Source organism: Zootoca vivipara, chromosome 8 (assembly GCF_965207765.1).
Source record: "Zootoca vivipara chromosome 8, rZooViv2.hap1.1, whole genome shotgun sequence".
Lineage (NCBI taxonomy): Eukaryota > Metazoa > Chordata > Lepidosauria > Squamata > Lacertidae > Zootoca > Zootoca vivipara.
Window position 1 is genome coordinate 54,698,153 of NC_142591.1, and position 18,701 is coordinate 54,716,853.

Here is an 18,701-nt window from a genome sequence, read left to right on the forward strand (position 1 = left end):
AGCTTCCATTGCTTCACAACTCCAAGATTTCTTTAGTTACTTTGAAAGGGGAAAACGTTAGAACATAAGAAGAGCCTGCTGGATCAGGCCAATATTCTGTCTAGTCCAGCAATCTAGTTCTCATAGTGGCCAAGCAGATGTCTATGGAAAATACTCAAACAGGACCCTAGCACAAGAGCACTCTCCCCTCCTGCGGTTTCCAGCAACTGGTATTCAGGAGCACACCGCCTCTGACCGTGGAGGCAGAGCACATCCATTGTGGCCAGTAGCCATTGACAACCTTATTCTCCACGAATGAGAATTGGGCATTTGTCATAACCATGTGAAAAGTTGCTTTTGGCATTTTATTAAAGGGCAAATATTGCTTTAGGTTGACATGTTCTGATTGATATGCTTTGGGAGTTCTGCCAGATGCATATTCACTGTGAAATAGAATCACATATGTGGCTTAAGAAATAAGTCTGATAGTATCCAACTAAGTTTCACTCAGAGTAAACCCATTGAAATAAATTAACATGACTAAGTTGGGTCCATTAATGTTAATGTGTCTACTCTTGAGTATAATTCATTTGAATACTGCCCTTTAAGTGTATCTCAAAAATAATATCGCAAATGTACACAAGGTTGCTATTTCCATCATCCAGCTAGAGTTGCCAACCTTTAGTCACATTTTTTTTGGAAGTGCCTGTCAAGAGATACAAATCTTGTCAGGTTTATCACCTTGGATAAGAATGCATCCCTTCTTTCCTTTTCTGAAGATGCATGCATATAAGATTAGGAAAGGGATTCATATACTGTGGGTTCAGCTATGGAATAGGGGACAGCAAATGTCAGAACTCTTAAAAGCTTCATATGTCAGAACTCTTAAAGGTACTGTTTGGGGCTGATTTCCTTAAGAATGGATAGGTTTGATCTTCTTGCAGTCCATGGGACTCTCAAGAGTCTCCTCCAGCACCATAATTCAAAAGCATCAATTCTTCGGCGATCAGCCTTCTTTACGGTCCAGCTCTCACTTCCATACATCACTACTGGGAAAACCATAGCTTTAACTATACGGACCTTTGTAGGCAAGGTGATGTCTCTGCTTTTTAAGATGCTGTCTAGGTTTGTCATTGCTTTTCTCCCAAGAAGCAAGCGTCTTTTAATTTGCAGTGATCTGCAGTGATCATGGAACCCAAGAAAGTAAAATCTCTCACTGCCTCCATTTCTTCCCCTTCTATTTGCCAGGAGGTCATGGGACCAATAGCGCCTTGTAGTTAATTGGTCGTAAAGGTAAAGCACTCCTGACAGTTAAGTCCAGTTGCAGACGACTCTGGGGCTGCGGCGCTCATCTCGCTTTACAGGCAGAGGGAGCCGGCGTTTGTCCACAGACAGTTTAAAGGGAGCTCACACCATCGCGGGGATTCGAACCGCCGACCTTCTGATTGGCAAGCCCAAGAGGCTCAGTGGTTTTAGACCACAGCGCTACCCACATCCATGATTGGTGGTAGAGATTGTCTTAGTTCTTTTTCTTTTCACCTAACAAGGCCAGGCTTAATTGGAGTTTTCTTGAGAGCACAGTGTTTTGAACTTGGATTACAAGTTCCTAATCACCAGTGAAAAGTCCTTTTGTTACATAGAAATTAAATTGGTTATCTTTGAATGCTGTCCTTGGTGTCCAGTCTGCCACACATTCACATCCACATTGTTTGCATAGCTCACGCCTATGTTCTGAAATGCTTACTTGCAGATTATGGCTTAAGCTTGCCTCTCGGGGAAGAATATGAAAATAAAAAGCACAAACTGAAGGAGGAGCTTCGACAAGACTACAGGTGTTACCTTTCTCAGGTAAAGGACTTTATATCTGATTAAATTTCCGGTGCTAGCTGGCAAAGTGAAAAGTACATTTAAGCTGGCATTTGCTAAGAACCGGAGATATACTAATTTCTAGAATTTATTACTGTGGCTTATGTTGCACATTATTTAGTCCCAACATTGTGCTAGGTGCTGTACAGAACATAAATGACAACAGGCTCTTGGAATAGATTAGTGGAAGAGGGGTTTCAGGAGATTTGGTGGAGGAAAAGTAGGTGGCCTGATGAACAGGTCAAAGCTGTCTCTTGGACAAAGGGAATGACGTAGTGCTGGCAGAAGGGTTGGGGGTTAAAAAATGGAAGACCTCACTGATGGGAACCACACAGTCACTGGGTAGGGGCTTGGGGTGGGGAGAACCACAGCTAGTGCTGCAGGATAAGTAATTGTAGGAATAGTTGTTACAAAAGGAAATGTTGAACACCTAGCATCATTGAAACAAAGGAGAACATGCTGAGAAATACCACATATTTTGTGTGTAGGCTGGTGGGAGGACTAAAACCTTTGGAAGGTGGAAGATGAAGAAGGGTTGCTGAAAAGGAACTGGAGTTGTGTGGGGCCAGGAGAGGACAATGCCTTGAAAGCAAAGGCAGCTTGGGAGGACAGGTTGTTGATGCCAAAAGTGCTAGGTCAAGGAGAACGAATCAGTTGGATTCTTAGCATAAGCTTTGAAAAGAACAATTTCAGTGCACTGAAACACAGAGCGGATCAGAGAGCCAAATGTCAAAAGGTGCAGGCAAAAAGGATAGATTATATATCTGAGGTTAATAAATGAAGGCTGATAGGAAAATTCAGTGATTGTTTTCTCCAATTTATACAGATTTGGGATATTATATATTCTCAGTAGAGATTTAAAGGTCAGCAGAGTAGATAAATATATTTCAGAAGCATTTTAATGTACATGTTCAGAATCTGCTGCTCAAGAATCAAAAACATTTTTCTGAAATATTTTTAAATGCACACATGCCACTCTGAGGGGTGAGTGAGATTGCAATGAAATGGATTTTGATAGGATGTTCTTTATGAATAGTCTGTTTTCCTGACTTTTAGGGTATTTCACAGACAAAAAAGAAGGTAGGGTGCTTGCATTATGCTACTCTTCAAATTAATATAATGTGCTTGGTTATAAATTGCTAATGAAAAGTTTTGGGGGTGAAAATCAGTCTTTGTGCTTTGCTGTGCTCTGTGAGCTGCCTCATCACAATATAATTATGCGTGAATTCCATTAATGTCATCTTACCACATTGTCTTTTCCTTTGATTTCACTGCTCAATTGATAGTCTTCTTCATTAGCTTTAATTTAATGAATGTTTGCTACAGAGCATGCTAATATCGAGTAATCCCTGTACAGTGGAACCATCAGTTTGGGCTAATTTAAATGATTAATCTTGGAATGCTCTTAAAAAGAGAGCCTTATTATTCAATTATACCTTATTGGAATTCTATCTTGGATTTACCCGCCTAGGCGGAAAAATATCCAATAATATGGAAACATATAATAGTTATTGGCTTGTAGACCAGGAACAGGCAAAAAGGAAACTGCAATCCTCTGCACACTTTCAGGAGAGTAAATCCCATTTTATACCCTGGGACTTATTTCTGATGAAACTTGCATAAGATTGTGCTACATGTTACTCAACTTGATGGTGTCTCTTGTTATTAACTTCTCTTTTTAAAATGGTGTACCACAAATACAGCATTTTCTGTTTGGAGCTTCAAATGATGCATTTTAAAAAAACGCAGTAGCATGTTTTATATTTCTACTAGTGTATTTCAGCCCGTTCAATAACGGGCGCTAGAACATCCTGGGGTTTGGAGAAGCGCTTGCGCAGCGCTTCTCCGAACCCTGGGACCTGTCCTTACTGTCGGCGGCAGGGGGACAGGAACGGAGGAGGAGAAAGCGCTGCTTTCTCCTCCTCCGTTCCTCTCTCCCAGCCGCCGACAGCAAGGAGACATCCTGGGGTTTGGAGAAGCGCTTGTGCAGCGCTTCTCCGAACCCTGGGACCTGTCCTTGCTGTCGGCGGCAGGGGGACAGGAACGGAGGAGGAGAAAGCGCTGCTTTCTCCTCCTCCGTTCCTCTCTCCCAGCCGCCGACAGCAAGGAGACATCCTGGGGTTTGGAGAAGCGCTTGCGCAGCGCTTCTCCGAACCCTGGGACCTGTCCTTACTGTCGGCGGCAGGGGGACAGGAACGGAGGAGGAGAAAGCGCTGCTTTCTCCTCCTCCGTTCCTCTCTCCCAGCCGCCGACAGCAAGGAGACATCCTGGGGTTTGGAGAAGCGCTTGTGCAGCGCTTCTCCGAACCCTGGGACCTGTCCTTGCTGTCGGCGGCAGGGGGACAGGAACGGAGGAGGAGAAAGCGCTGCTTTCTCCTCCTCCGTTCCTCTCTCCCAGCCGCCGACAGCAAGGAGACATCCTGGGGTTTGGAGAAGCGCTTGCGCAGCGCTTCTCCGAACCCTGGGACCTGTCCTTACTGTCGGCGGCAGGGGGACAGGAACGGAGGAGGAGAAAGCGCTGCTTTCTCCTCCTCCGTTCCTCTCTCCCAGCCGCCGACAGGAAGCAGACATCCCGGGGTTCGGAGAAGCGCTTGCGCAGCGCTTCTCCGAACCCTGGGACCTGTCCTTGCTGTCGGCGGCAGGGGGACAGGAACGGAGGAGGAGAAAGCGCTGCTTTCTCCTCCTCCGTTCCTCTCTCCCAGCCGCCGACAGCAAGGAGACATCCTGGGGTTTGGAGAAGCGCTTGCGCAGCGCTTCTCCGAACCCTGGGACCTGTCCTTACTGTCGGCGGCAGGGGGACAGGAACGGAGGAGGAGAAAGCGCTGCTTTCTCCTCCTCCGTTCCTCTCTCCCAGCCGCCGACAGCAAGGAGACATCCTGGGGTTTGGAGAAGCGCTTGTGCAGCGCTTCTCCGAACCCTGGGACCTGTCCTTGCTGTCGGCGGCAGGGGGACAGGAACGGAGGAGGAGAAAGCGCTGCTTTCTCCTCCTCCGTTCCTCTCTCCCAGCCGCCGACAGCAAGGAGACATCCTGGGGTTTGGAGAAGCGCTTGCGCAGCGCTTCTCCGAACCCTGGGACCTGTCCTTACTGTCGGCGGCAGGGGGACAGGAACGGAGGAGGAGAAAGCGCTGCTTTCTCCTCCTCCGTTCCTCTCTCCCAGCCGCCGACAGGAAGCAGACATCCCGGGGTTCGGAGAAGCGCTTGCGCAGCGCTTCTCCGAACCCTGGGACCCGTCCTTACTGTCGGCGGCAGGGGGACAGGAACGGAGGAGGAGAAAGCGGCGCTTTCTCCTCCTTCCTTCCTCTCCCCCAGCCGCCGACAGGAAGGACGCGCGCACTCTCCCCCCCCCCGCCTCCTCCAACCGCCGCTCCTCACGGCCAGGGAGGGTTGTGAGGAGGCCTTCGCCGGCCTCCACCCCGGCGGGAGCGGCGGTTGGAGGAGGCAGAGTGGGGGGAGAGTGCGCGCGCGCAGTCTCTGCTGTCCAATCCCTGTATCCCTGGGGCACATGCGCAGTGACCCAGGGACACACGGGACATCTGGACGCAGGGACAACATGGACATTATTATATAGGATTCACCAGATTCCTTGTGTGTGCAATAAAATAACCATGATTTAGGCTTTTAGTATCTAATTTAGATTAAAACGAGTGGTGGAATAATAAAATACTGGGTCACAATAAGTACAGATCGTAGGGCAGTACTACTCAAGTCAATTCTGGTAGTTTCATGATGATGCATTGGCCCATAGTTAGCTTACTGCTCTCAGTATAAGCAACCCCCCCCCTGTATTTTGCTGAAATAATTGGGTTGTATAAATTGGCTCTGTGGTATAAATTATCTGAGATTAATTTAAAAGGTTGTATCTTAACAATGTTGCTCATTATGGCTTCCATCCATGGAACAAGGAGGGAAGTAATTTTTGGCAATTTCCCAAGATTTGATTTCAGGGCCTGGGTATGGATGGAACAACAGAGGAGAGGTGAATGTGTGTGTGTGTAGGGGGGGGGAGGTTTCCCTTTTACTGATGGAAATATTACTATAAACTGAACAAGTGGCACCATTGGATACAATGCATAATACATAATAAGGCTGAATTACTTTAAAATATATATCTATTAAATCATTTGGCATTGTCTATATCAGATCAATGCATTTAGTCATTGGTTTTCTCTTGCGCAGAAAAAATACCTTGCATTTGGTGAAGTTGACCCATATACTCAGGGACTATCACTTCCTATTGGTGACAGGAGGTCTGCTAAGGTAGGTGCACAAAAACTCAGTAAATATTGCATGGTGTTTGCAGCTTAATATATAGAATTTCAACACCTGTGAAAACTGAAGCTTTTGTATGATGTACCTTAGCAGGCCACCTGCAAAAGGTTTTAATTAGATGCTGCTGGAGAAAGTACAGCCCTTTACTTGCAGTGAAGTCCCTAACCTGAAAACTGCTGGCTGACTGGAGTTAGGAATCGGTGGAAGTGCCTCACTGTCAGAGGGGCAAGTTCACGATGGAGGCCCCCACTATACCTGAGGACAGCTTTGTGGGTGTAGAGCTTCTGCAGCTGACAGTTGTTTGGTTGCGGTAGCCAGAGTTGGGCTCAGAAGCAGGGCAACGACGAGGAAGGGATAAGAGGGAGGGATTTGTTCAGAGATGCTGCAGGATAGGGCCCTGTCTGTATTTTGGCCTGGAGCCGGCATAACAAATTCTCCTTCATGTTGGAACCAAGGGGTGGATGGCAATGCAGGGGGAGGAGTGGCTTAAAAAAGAAAAGAAGGAACAATTTAAAAAAGAACAATAATGGATGGGGAGAACTTTGTTTTAGAGGTGGAACTTGTGCCAAAATGTTGCAATGCGGAGTGCTCTTGTTCAGGACACTCCGTTCCATTTCCTCACACACACCCCACTCTTGTTTTCTGTCTTTCCCTCTCAACACCATTCTGTAGCTCCTGAATACACTCAGTTCTTATTGAGCTATTTTGGGCGTTCTCTCCCTGTTCCTGTTGACACCTCCCTCTTACTCCTAAGATTGTGCTGTTTTGGCGGTTATAAGCACCAGCACTCTGAAAATTGAGATAAATAGTAGTACATCTGTTGTGCAAAATATGTATCTTTATTTGTATTGTTTCTGTGGATTGTCTTATACCATATCTCATTCACAAAGTCCTCTTGGATACTTGGCCTTTTGACGTTTAACTGCTGGTGAGAATGCCAGATATTGGGGGTAGTCCTCATAAAGAGAAGCTCTAGTTTATTCTCCTCTAAGGAAGAAACCTCCACATACTGTTCCAGATTAACTGGTTAATTTTCACCTTGCAGATTTAGTTATGCATGTCACCCAAACAAATTGTCTGTATTTCAGAGCTCTCTGTACTACGGTATTATTTCTGTAGCATCATCCACATACCTACAAAGAGGATAGGTCCCTTCTCCAATGGACTACCAATCTAGTTAAATGGAAATGATCAGGCTGTAACTTTTTAAGGCAAAGCATTCCTGTCTGGTTTAGTCATATTGATTTTATTTTACTGCTAAACAAAGTAAAGACTACAGTACTTAATTTATTACTCTCCGGTAATAATGCCAAATCATGTTCCTTAGTTCTGGTTGGAGGATCACTTGTGATTTAGATGGTTTTGGAAGCTTTTTTTATATATTTATAAAAAACCCCACCCTACTTGTTTATTTTCCAATCATAAGTTATAAAATGAACAACAGTAAGCTTATTTACAATAAAATATGAGATACAAAATCATATATTGTACAGTGTGCATTAGCATACCATTGACTGTTTTAGTATTTTTATTGATCTCTTGGTGCTTTTAAGTTTTGAAGAAGAAAATGAAGTTTTGGCTTTGCTTTAATTGAAGCCTCATAGGTTTACATGCTAGAAGATATCAAAACTTAGCATATTTGAAACACGAACTAATACACCATGTATGAGAAGAGAAATGTTAATGAAAAGCCAAAGTTCTTTTGCAACACCTTCTTTCTAAGCCAGTGTTTCATTTGTACTACTGTACTAATAAAACGCTGTAAACATCATTTTATTATCATCCTGTGTCTGTGGTGCTTAAAACCTTTTGTAGATCCGATATGCTTTCCAATATCTGTTCTAGGACAGGTTAAGACTTGAGAGGAACAAAGAATACAACCAGTATCTCAGGGAAAGAGAAGACTGGAATGAAAGGTTAAAAAGAGTCGAGAAGAAGCACACAGAGGTAAACCACAGACAGAGATTCTCAAATCTTTCACTGTTCACAAACCTATTATTTAGACTTTAAATTTAGAATTATTCTGGGCATGGCACAGTATGGGCAGGCTAATATTTATAGCTGGTTGAAATATAAAATTAATCCTGTTTTTACTCTTAAGATTTTATCCAGAAGATGCTGCATGTGTCACAACCCTTAACACTGTCCTTGTTATCTTCTTTCCCTTTTTTAGCTCTATGAAAATGGCGGCGGCGGGGGGGGGGGATGGATAAAAATACCCAGTTGCAGTGAAGATGTGGCCCATCATGCTGTCCTGCTTTCTTTGCATTTATTATTTTTTTGATAGTTTTTTAAAAAATATATTAAGCCTTTTCTTGGTTTACAAAGATATATGCAATGTCTCTCTTAGCATTCTTTGCATTTATGTATTTATTTTAGTCAGTTAAAATGCAACATCGATTCTGATACAGTATCCCCTGCAATATTGCCATTTAATAAGTGACGCGGGTGGCGCTGTGGGTTAAACCACAGAGCCTAGGGCTTGCCGATCAGAAGGTTGGCGGTTCGAATTCCTGAGATGGAGTGAGCTCCCGTTGCTCGGTCCCTGCTTCTGCCCACCTAGCAGTTCGAAAGCACGTCAAAGTGCAAGTAGATAAATAGGTAACGTTACAGTGGGAAGGTAAACGGCGTTTCCGTGCACTGCTCTGGTTCGCCAGAAGCGGTTTTGTCATGCTGGCCACATGACCCGGAAGCTGTACGCCGGCTCCCTCGGCCAAAAACACGAGATGAGCGCCGCAACCCCAGAGTCGGTCACGACTGGACCTAATGGTCAGGGGTCCCTTTACCTTTACATTTAGTAACAGTATGCAGCCTAATTCAAAGCCTGATTTTCTGGGTTAGCATTGAAATGGCTTATTAAAATTGCAATGATTAAAGGCTTCCATTGTGTTTAGCTTTAAAAATGTTTGTCTTTGTGTTAACAGCATGACATAGACACACACAAAAAAGGCATTGCTGTTACCAGATCCCAGCCAGCATTACATACCTCAGCATTACAGCCACCAATAAGAGATGAAGAATTCTTCAAGAAAGATGCTTGCACTTCTACAGATACCTTTGAAGAGCTGTCAGACAAGAGACAATCAGTAGATCAATACCACAAACCAAATAATGACGTTGGACATGGGGACACCCTGTTGCACAAACAACTTGATGAAGTATTGAACATTTCCAACAGAAAGCACCAAAGGCTGGATAGAAGGCATTACAGGTTTGATGAAGGTCATGATCCTGAAACGGATTATGAAATGGACCCTAGATTTCGATATGAAAGTGACTATGACAAAAAGCCACTGCGGGTCTTTCATGCTCAAAGGTAATTTTAACTTCCTGGCACTTTGGGCCAAACTAGACATGACACCTTTCTGTCACTCTGTGGTTTTTATAAGAACTAATAGCCAATATGAGGGTGTCCTATTTTTGTTGGGACTGTACTGGAGAGAAACAGAATGGCGTGGCTCTTCTGAAAATCCTCCCCACCCCCCATAACCCATTACCAGACTTGAAAGAACAGTTCCTGTTTGTGCTAATTCATAGCAACTCCCCAGTCCTGCTATTAATATCCTTAAGAACACCTGATTGCTGATGCATTCAGCATTACCTCTCCTTTATTGTGCAAAACAGGTGCAGACTGTTTGGCAAATTACAGAAATAGAGCCGTCTCCCTTTTCTGTCTCTATCCATATGTTAATTGAGTAAAACAAACCACCTCCAGTCCAGAAGAAGGATGTTTGTAAAGTTCATTTTTTAAGCTAAGGCTGGCACTGGAATATGGTGTGGTAATACCATTACATCAATTCAGTTCAACTACCGCATGTGATTGTGCATTTAGAGTAGAGCTTTATGTTCCACCATGCTAAGTCTACATTTCTATCCTGGGTGCAGGGATGCAGCAGTTTTGAAAGGGAGGGGAGAGCATTAGAATATCGTCGAAAAGTTCATTTATTTCAGTAATTCAACTTACAAGGTGAAACCAATATAGGAGATAGACATGACATGCAAAGCGATATATGTCAAGCCTTTATAATAATAATAATAATAATAATTTATTATTTATACCCCGCCCATCTGTGATTGTGAGATTTAGGGTTTTCTTCAGCTGTATGCCATAATCACAATTACAACAAATAAAGTAATTTTGTTGTTCCCGCAGGGGGGCAATGACAATAAAGATTATCTTATCTTAAAGGCTTGACATATCTCGCTTTGCATGTCATGAGCCTATCTCCTATATTGGTTTCTTCACCTTTTAAGTTGAATTACTGAAATAAATGAACTTTTCGACAATATTCTAATTTTTCGAGTTTCACCTATATATATGCAATGGGCATCAATCGTAGAATCTACACACCTCTGTGACTTCATCTCACTCTGATTCTTGGCCATTTTCCTATATGCTCTGACAACTGTACTACCTCCGTGGGTTACGTAGTCAGAGTGACACAAATCTCAGTTATGAGAAATGTATTGTTTTTTTTAAAACGGTCCCCAATTATTTTCCGAGAAGGCAGGATTTTTGTTACCTGGATGTTCAGAGCTTTAGAGTGTTTTCGCATAGATGAGGGCCCCAAACTCCTACCACCCTGCAGCAAACATTTGTGAGAAACCTCTGTTTCTGGCAATTACCAACACCTCAACTTCTTCATTAGTTTTCCATCTTTTCTAAAATGTTCCATTGGGTTAAAAAGAGCGATTTCTTCTCTTTGATCAGAAGCAAGATTGCCAAAAGATTTCACAGTTTGAAAAGGTAAAAAATACACAGGAGTTATGCAGAGGCTATCATATAAGAGATTTCACCTAAATCCATGATTCAGCTTAGCACATAACTTTAATGTGCATTCCTTTTTGATATTTTCTCCTTATGATTGGGTAATGTGCCCTGGGAATCACATTAGAAATCTTTGCCGTTGCTTATTTTGACCCATCTGCAACCCTTAGGGATGCGAATTTAAATTAAGGTTTGGATTCTTTAGATAACCAGTCTTGCCTTGCCCTGAACTAGAGTTTCTTGACAGGAGGATTGCATAAATGTAGTTGTTTTGACTAGCCTATTATCTACTTCTTTCTCATGTCAGAAGCCAATGCACTAATGAGCAAGCACAAGCTGCTGGTGGCAGTGCCCCATATGCAACAGGACTAATCATTGGTATGTATGTATAATCTACCTACTGGGGGAAGTTGTGTTGTGATAACTGCCATAATATGTTATGCCTTTTATTGGGATGTTAGGTAAAGTGGCCCAGGTGGCGCTGTGGTTAAATCACAGAGCCTAGGGCTTGCTGATCAGAAGGTTGGCGGTTCGAATCCCTGTGACGGGGTGAGCTCCCGTTGCTTGGTCCCAGCTCCTGCCAACCTAGCAGTTCGAAAGCACGTCAAAATGCAAGTAGATAAATAGGAACCGCTACAGCGGGAAGGTAAACGGCGTTTCCGTGTGCTGCTCTGGTTTGCCAGAAGCGGCTTTGTCATGCTGGCCACATGACCTGGAAGCTATACGCCGGCTCCCTCGGCCAATAATGCGAGATGAGCGCGCAACCCCAGAGTCGGTCACGACTGAACCTAATGGTCAGGGGTCCCTTTACCTTTACCTTTACTAGGTAAAGTAACTTACAAAGGTTAGAGATTGTAAAAACCCCAGAGTACAAAGTTAGAAGAAATGTTCCTGTTCCTGTCCTGAGAACATTTTAATACAAAGCTGAAGAAAAATGGCCATGATCTAGCACTTTAATAAATTGCTGTTTTTGAAATTGAGCACCAACAAAATAATTAAATAACAACAAATAATAAATAACTAATAATAATTTATTATTTATACCCCACCCATCTGGCTGGGTTTCCCCAGCCACTCTGGGGGGCTCCCAACAGAATATTAAAAACACGATTAAACATCAAACATTAAAAACTTCGCTAAACAAGACTGCCTTCAGATGACTTCTAAAAGTCAGATAGTTGTTTATTTCCTTGACATCCGATGGGAGGGCGTTCCACAGGGCGGGCGCCACTACCGAGAAGGCCTTCTGCCTGGAATTACAGTTCAAGGGCTAAGCCAGGTAGGATGTGGGAGATTTATGTTTTGTTTTCTCTCAAGCTTAAGTGCCTCCTGACTACATTCTTTTGTAGTTGCTTCACTGTGACAATTGTTCAGTTGCTTCTCCAACTTTGACACTAATGTGAAAATGGTTTGAGCTGCTACATCTAATGAGAAGTAAATACTATTGAATTCAATGTGATTAGGATTTTAGCCTTGGTTGCAAACTAGAGTATGAAATATTCTTCAGCACAATGAAGTTCAGTGGGATTTGTGCTTATTCATCTTTAGTCTGGATTGTGCCCAAGGCAGGAAGAGATCTATAGTTCATCTTTGTTGTCAAAGTAGGAGAACAGGGGAAAGAGGTTTGGAAAATGTGTTTCCTTGGAAGTAGTGATTTTAGGAGTACAGTAGTGGAATTGCTGCAGGTGATAGAGTTCTGCTGTGTTTATGGCATAATTTTAGCAGAATCTATGTATCTATGATACTAGAAGGGCAACTTGTACATATTTTAGCTACTATCTTCATTTTTAGGGGGTCAAGACAGAGAGCTTATCCAGAGAAGAAAAGAGCAATATAGGCAAGAACTGATGGAACAAATCGCAGAGCAACAAAGAAATAAGAGACGGTAACCAGAAACTACTGGACTAACAATAATTCAAATTGATGAGTGATAAGTATTGAAAACTTTGTGAGAAATGTGAAGGGAAAATCTTTTTATTACTAACAGTTTGGGATAAGGTATTGATATTTAAATCTTAAAAGTTTCATTTTTCCTCCCAAATTGCTTTATTAACTCTTGATACCATGCCCTGTTGCATCCTCAGAATGGTAATTAATACATGGATAAGGAAACAGGGGTGATTTTGGTCTGGTCATTTCTGCTTATGGAAACCTAACTCTGTATAGAAGCTTAAGGTACCTCTTAGTTGTAATGAGAAGCAGAACAGAAGCCTCAACCTTGGTTCCTCCCCCTTCGTTTCAGTATGTGTCCCTTGAAGATTGTTTCACATACTGTATTTGTAATGGAAAGTAGGAAGGAATCCACATGGGAAATATAATGAGGGAGATGGTTGACTAGACCAATGTAATCTGAAACAAGTTCCTATTGGTTCTTCAAAAATTTGTATGTTCGACTGTTAGGGAAAGATTATTAAATTTAAGCATAAATGAGTTATTTTAACTGTTCTGAGAGATCCAGAGATGTGTGGTGTGCTGGATGAGGGTGGTTCAGCTTGACCAGGGAGGCATGGGTTCAAATCCCAGCTTGGGCATGAAACTCACTAAGTGGCCTTGGTTAAAACTCTGCTTTTTAAGTCAGCCTAACTCTCGGGATTGTTCTGGTGATAAAGTGAAAGGATCCACTGTATGCCACCCATTGTTCCTTTGAGAAAGGGTGAGATACAAATGTTATGCACAATATTTCTGTCCTTATCTTTTATGTGTGTGTTGTGTGTATTTTTCTCTTTGATAGTGAAAAAGAGCTTGAGCTCCCAGTTGCTGCATCTGGAGTTGTAGACCCCGAAAAGAAGGTGAGGAATTTTAATGTTCGGGTCTTCAGGTTTAGCTAACCGTTTAAAAATGTATCTGTGTCAATGTGGTGCAGTGGTTAGAGTGTTGAACTGTAACCTGGAAGTATAGGGTTCAAATTCACACATGGCCATGAAGCTCACTGAGTGACCTTGGGCAAGTCACAGTCTATCAGCCTAACCTACCTCACAGGGCTGTTGTGAAGATGAGAATGGGAAAACCAGCTACATGGGAATGGGCATCCAGTTGCCCGCACCTGTTGTGCAACATTGCAGACATGTGATTTGAGGACTCTTTAAGTTGCTTCCTAGACTTTGATATAAAAATGAAATGCCTTTGTTTTGGGGCAAGTAACTGACTGGAACAAAAGCCAGATGGCAGTGCCTCTTTGTAAGCAAGGAGAGTTAACTTTATAGGTACTCAACACTGGATGCATTTGTGCCATGATAAATCAGGACTTAACATGATGTGCGTATGCCACAGTGAGCCTTGGGCTTGCGCATTTCCCCCTCCCCTGACAAGCAGCTGGAAAGGTAACTTTGGAGTCTTTACTTTTGGTTTCCCTTAAACACGGCTTTTATCCAAAGCAGGGAATCGTTTTTTTGACATGAACTATCAGTTTCAAAACAAGCTGACTACAAACCATGAGTTAGTAAGTTGCCTTGTTAATACTAACTTTAGTTTTAGTTTGGGTCAGCCCTGATCCCCAGTTTAGACAAAATGATAAGCCACTTTGTTTAAGGGGGGGGGGAAGCTTTCCAAGTTCTTCTCCTGGCCATGAAGGAGATGGAGGGGGGGAGTGTACAAGTGCAAGGCAGGCTGTGACTCATGTGAGTTGCAATATACTATGGCTTATTGTGACACTTGAACATTGTTAGTGTAAGTTGACACAGTCTCTTGACAGAAGATACTCATCTTATGTAAATCTGTCAAAGGACTTGGTGAAAATAATCCTGCTGTCCACAGAGCCTCTTTTCACGGGTTTCTGAAGTTGTTCCACTTGTATAGGATTTCAGTATATTATGGTTTTCCTAGACTGATGATCCAAGAATTATCAAACCACATAAAGGCCTGCCAAATAGTTCCTGCTTAAGCTAAGAAACTGTTTCTGAACAGGCTAGTATCTGAAGCTGGTGGGAAGCAGAAGTTTTCATGCTCAACTGACTTGCATGCAGCACTTTTTGGACAATGCTGTGTTACATCACTCCCAGATGTCCCCAATGCCATTGTGAAGTGGAGGCTAGTTCCCCCCCCATAACCCCCCCCCAAGCAACCCCACCTCAGCAAAGCTAGCCACAAACCTTCCAGGTGTGTTGGATGGGGTGAAAATGGTTTGTGGGCCAAGTGCTAATGAAGAGTTAAATAAGGGTCAAGGGGCCTTTCTAAGGGAAGGGGCAGTGTCTGGACAGGTCCTGTACTGTCGATCATACTTTCTATGTGAACAAGGGGCAGAGGACCCAACTATTTCTGCACATAGGACACACAATGATTGCTTTGGGGAATTTGTTGTGGTGGGGCACTCAGTGGAACATGTAACCTCAGAAAAGGCTATGAAAGAAGGTCTATTAAATGTTAATACCTTGTTAAACGAATAACTGGGGCTGGATATAAGCATCAACATTGTATTAGATGACTGAAAGTTGGCAGTACTTTTCATCTATTTGAATTATTCTGCTGCTTTTAAAAGTTTTCCTTCTGGATAACTATGTGGTCTGGGCTAAGCCCTAGAAAAGAGATCATGGGGAAAATATAAATATGTTTCAATATGACTTCTGAGAATTAGCATAGCTCAGTATGGGAATATATGTGGAGCTTTAGCTAAAAGGAACAAGTGTAGGCATATGATACAAGAGGTCCCTGGTTAGAAACAGAGTAATTGTTAAATACTTGAATATCCAGCAGGGATACAGGGGGGTTTGTTTGCTTATGTCTTATGCCCTTATTTCTGCCCTTTAAAGACAGTGCCCTTTCCCAGTCTCCAGATTCATCTAGGTCCAAAAAGCAGTCTGGAAAACTTGCCAAAAAAGGGAAACAACTGCTAGTGCTCAGGATTCCCCCTTGGATTCCAACCAAAGAATGCTACAAGGCATTCCACAAGACAACTCTCCTTGTATTAGGCAGAAACATTTGCAATTAAAAATCTATTAGAAATTGGGTTTAGCCCACACTTGCGTTGTACTAACAATTTTGTATATACTGTCTTGCAGCTAAGTGAAGAAAAGGTAAACATTTTAACATATTGCTATTTTTGTCAGCAACCGTTCTACATAGATGGGTATATAGTGCCCACTTCAGGCATGTGGGGTTCCAGAGCTATCAGTATTTTTCTGGCCATCAACATGGTGATACAGAAATTCAATAGGAAATCAATCTTCACAGATCCCTCTGAGACCTTTCATGTTACATTAGTTTTCAGAGTAAGGTTTTAAACATGCTCAGTAACAAGTTACGCAGTAGCTGTTGGGGAAACCATGGAGTAGTTGGTGGCATAGTTTTGAAACCTACATGCTTTTTGAATTAAGTGCATGGTACCACCTCTTTTTCTTTTGTATCCTCTTCCAAACGTCAATAAACATTTTTATTTAGCAGAGTTATAGAGTATACTATATTGTGTTTTTAAAATGAAAAGCAAAAAAAAAACCATTACTACGATCTTGACTAATATAATGGATATCTATAAAAACATAATTTGGTGGTGTTTCTTAATAGCTAATGTTTTTTAGAAATGTTTATTGGGCATGTTTCAATATTTTTCTCCTTTATATTAAATGCTATAGTACATTGCTTCTTCTTTGAAATAGCTGTTTCCAAATTTTCGAAGATTAACACAAGTGTTGATGATCAATTATCTTTTTTACTAGCATGTTCAACTAAACGTTTAGCATGACAGTTACTTTGTGAAAAATAATTTTATACTAAAATTTCAGTGGGTTCTTAAATGTGATATTTAAAGCACTACATTGCTTTTGGAAAATGTTATTTTCTGAAATGGTTCATAGTACTTAACTAGTTTGAGCACCCTAATAACCTAAATAATAAATCAACTTTTTTCCATAGCCTAACCGACTGAAAGACCTGGGATTAACACCACGAATATCTGAGGAGAGAATACCACCAGAAAGACCAAGACCAGCATTTCAAACTCCAACACCTGGACCTACATCCATATCTGCACCTCCTATCTCACCTGTGAATGAAGAGTTCCACAGAGGGTTGTCCACTACTCTTGGAGAAATGTTGGCTCCCAGGTGACTTTCTGTAATGTTTTCTTTGCAGTTGTCTGATGTTTGGGTACATGTGAGGCATCTAAGTCTATGGCAAGTGTGGCTAACCCTCAAGCCAGGAACGTGATCTGCATCACCCCCAAAGTGCTCTCTCTCCCCACTCCCCAAAGTTCCAATCAATCTTGGTGGCAGCTGCAAAAAGGGAAAAACATTAAGTAGATAAAGTGCTGGGCAGTAGCCCAGTGTTCTGGTGGGAATGCAAATCACCCCCTGCCCAGTCATCAGATCAATCTAGCATCAGGTTTCTGAAAAGAGCAAAAAGTGCATTAAAATAAGCAATTGTATTTTATGTCAATACCATTCCACAGGCATGTAATAGAGAGGGTTGTTTTTTCTCAGAGACACCATCCAGTAGAAGCCCACACAGACATATTTCATGCATTACTTCATATTGCAGTAGGCATGCTATCTTTCTTTTTTGGGGGGGGTGTAGGAATCATTTTTCAAGCAGGCAAATATTTGGCTGCAACTGGAAGCACTGAGTGAAAGATAGTTTAAATCTTCTGAAATAACTGTGTAACAGCTATAAATGCACAGCGCTATATAAGTATCATATACAAAGACACTGTGGGGTGGGTATTGGGTCCTGGAAGCATGTAAATCAGACATAAGTATGTTTTGCCTTGTGATAAGCCTAGGGACGCAGGTGGTGCTGTAGGTTAAACCACAGAGCCTAGGGCTTGCCAATCAGAAGGTCGGCAGTTTGAATCCCCACGATGGGGTGAGCTCCTGTTGTTCGGTCCCAGCTCCTGCCAACCTAGCAGTTCGAAAGCAGATCAAAGTGCAAGTAGATACATAGGTACCGCTACAGTGGGAAGGTAAACGGCGTTTCCATGCGCTGCTCTGGTTCACCAGAAGCGGCTTTGTCATGCTGGCCACATGACCTGGCTCCCTCAGCCAATACAGCGAGATGAGTGCCGCAACCCCAGAGTCGGTCATGACTGGACCTAATGGTCAGGGGTCCCTTTACCTTTACCTTTAAGCCTAGGTATTCTGAAGCAGTCCACTTTACCAACCATCAAAAGTGGGCAGTGATTAGAACGAAGTTGGAATGTTAGTATCAGTGAGAAGCATTAACTGATTTCTGCATTGCAGGGGGTCAGATTTGGGACACTTCCAACTTAAGATTCTATGATCAAATGACAGAATTCCTGCATGAAAAAAATGGCCACATATTTTTGTTCCACTTTTTCTTCTCCCATGGTGAGGCATGCTTCAAAAAGCCCCCTTTAAAATATGTTGTCATTTTTGTTTGGGTTTAGAATGGCACCGTTACCACCTCCACCTCCACCACCAATTCTGATTGATAACTACAGAACTCCATATGATGATGCGTACTACTACTATGGTGCCAGGAACCCTTTGGACCCCAGCCTTGCATATTGTAAGTTGATTAACCAAGTGGTGTAAAACTATAGTAATACACTCTCTGGAGGTTATTGCCTCCAGTCCAGACGGCACTCACCAGCTTAGTTTCCTATTAGTAAGAATGATAGCCAGTCATATTAATCCTTTAATTCAGTTTTTAAATTAATAATGAACATGTTTATGTTTTAGCTGTTCACACCATCTTCATATTTTATGATATGGTGCTATAGAAATATTTCTATAAATAAATGCATCTTTACATTAAGTGGCTGGCACAGTTTCTTGACATGCCAGCATTTTATGTTCTCCAGATAATAAAATAACATATTAAAATTACTGTTCAGACTGTACAAAACTAGATTTAAGTTTTGGATGTCTTG

General features: G+C 42.4%; 1 protein-coding gene across 31 annotated transcripts in view; it reads left to right on the forward strand.

Annotated features, from left to right (window-relative positions):
- The window catches only part of CSPP1 (centrosome and spindle pole associated protein 1), a 63,601-nt gene that overhangs the window by 16,782 nt on the left and 28,118 nt on the right, over nt 1–18,701 (forward strand). For 11 of the 31 annotated variants that reach the window (XR_015951675.1, XR_015951676.1, XM_088676360.1 and 8 more), the window contains exons 4-14: nt 1,730–1,827; nt 2,902–2,925; nt 6,022–6,102; nt 7,960–8,061; nt 9,039–9,430; nt 11,190–11,260; nt 12,674–12,767; nt 13,614–13,671; nt 15,877–15,891; nt 16,727–16,917; nt 18,216–18,337. Coding sequence is in view for 27 of the 31 variants with exons in the window: in XM_088676360.1 (XP_088532486.1) it covers nt 1,730–1,827; nt 2,902–2,925; nt 6,022–6,102; nt 7,960–8,061; nt 9,039–9,430; nt 11,190–11,260; nt 12,674–12,767; nt 13,614–13,671; nt 15,877–15,891; nt 16,727–16,917; nt 18,216–18,337 (1,248 nt within the window). In the remaining 4 variants the exon portion in view is untranslated. The remainder of the gene's footprint in view (nt 1–1,729; nt 1,828–2,901; nt 2,926–6,021; nt 6,103–7,959; nt 8,062–9,038; nt 9,431–11,189; nt 11,261–12,673; nt 12,768–13,613; nt 13,672–15,876; nt 15,892–16,726; nt 16,918–18,215; nt 18,338–18,701) is intronic. The other 20 variants (XR_015951678.1, XM_088676369.1, XM_088676368.1 and 17 more) reach the window with 7 other exon arrangements.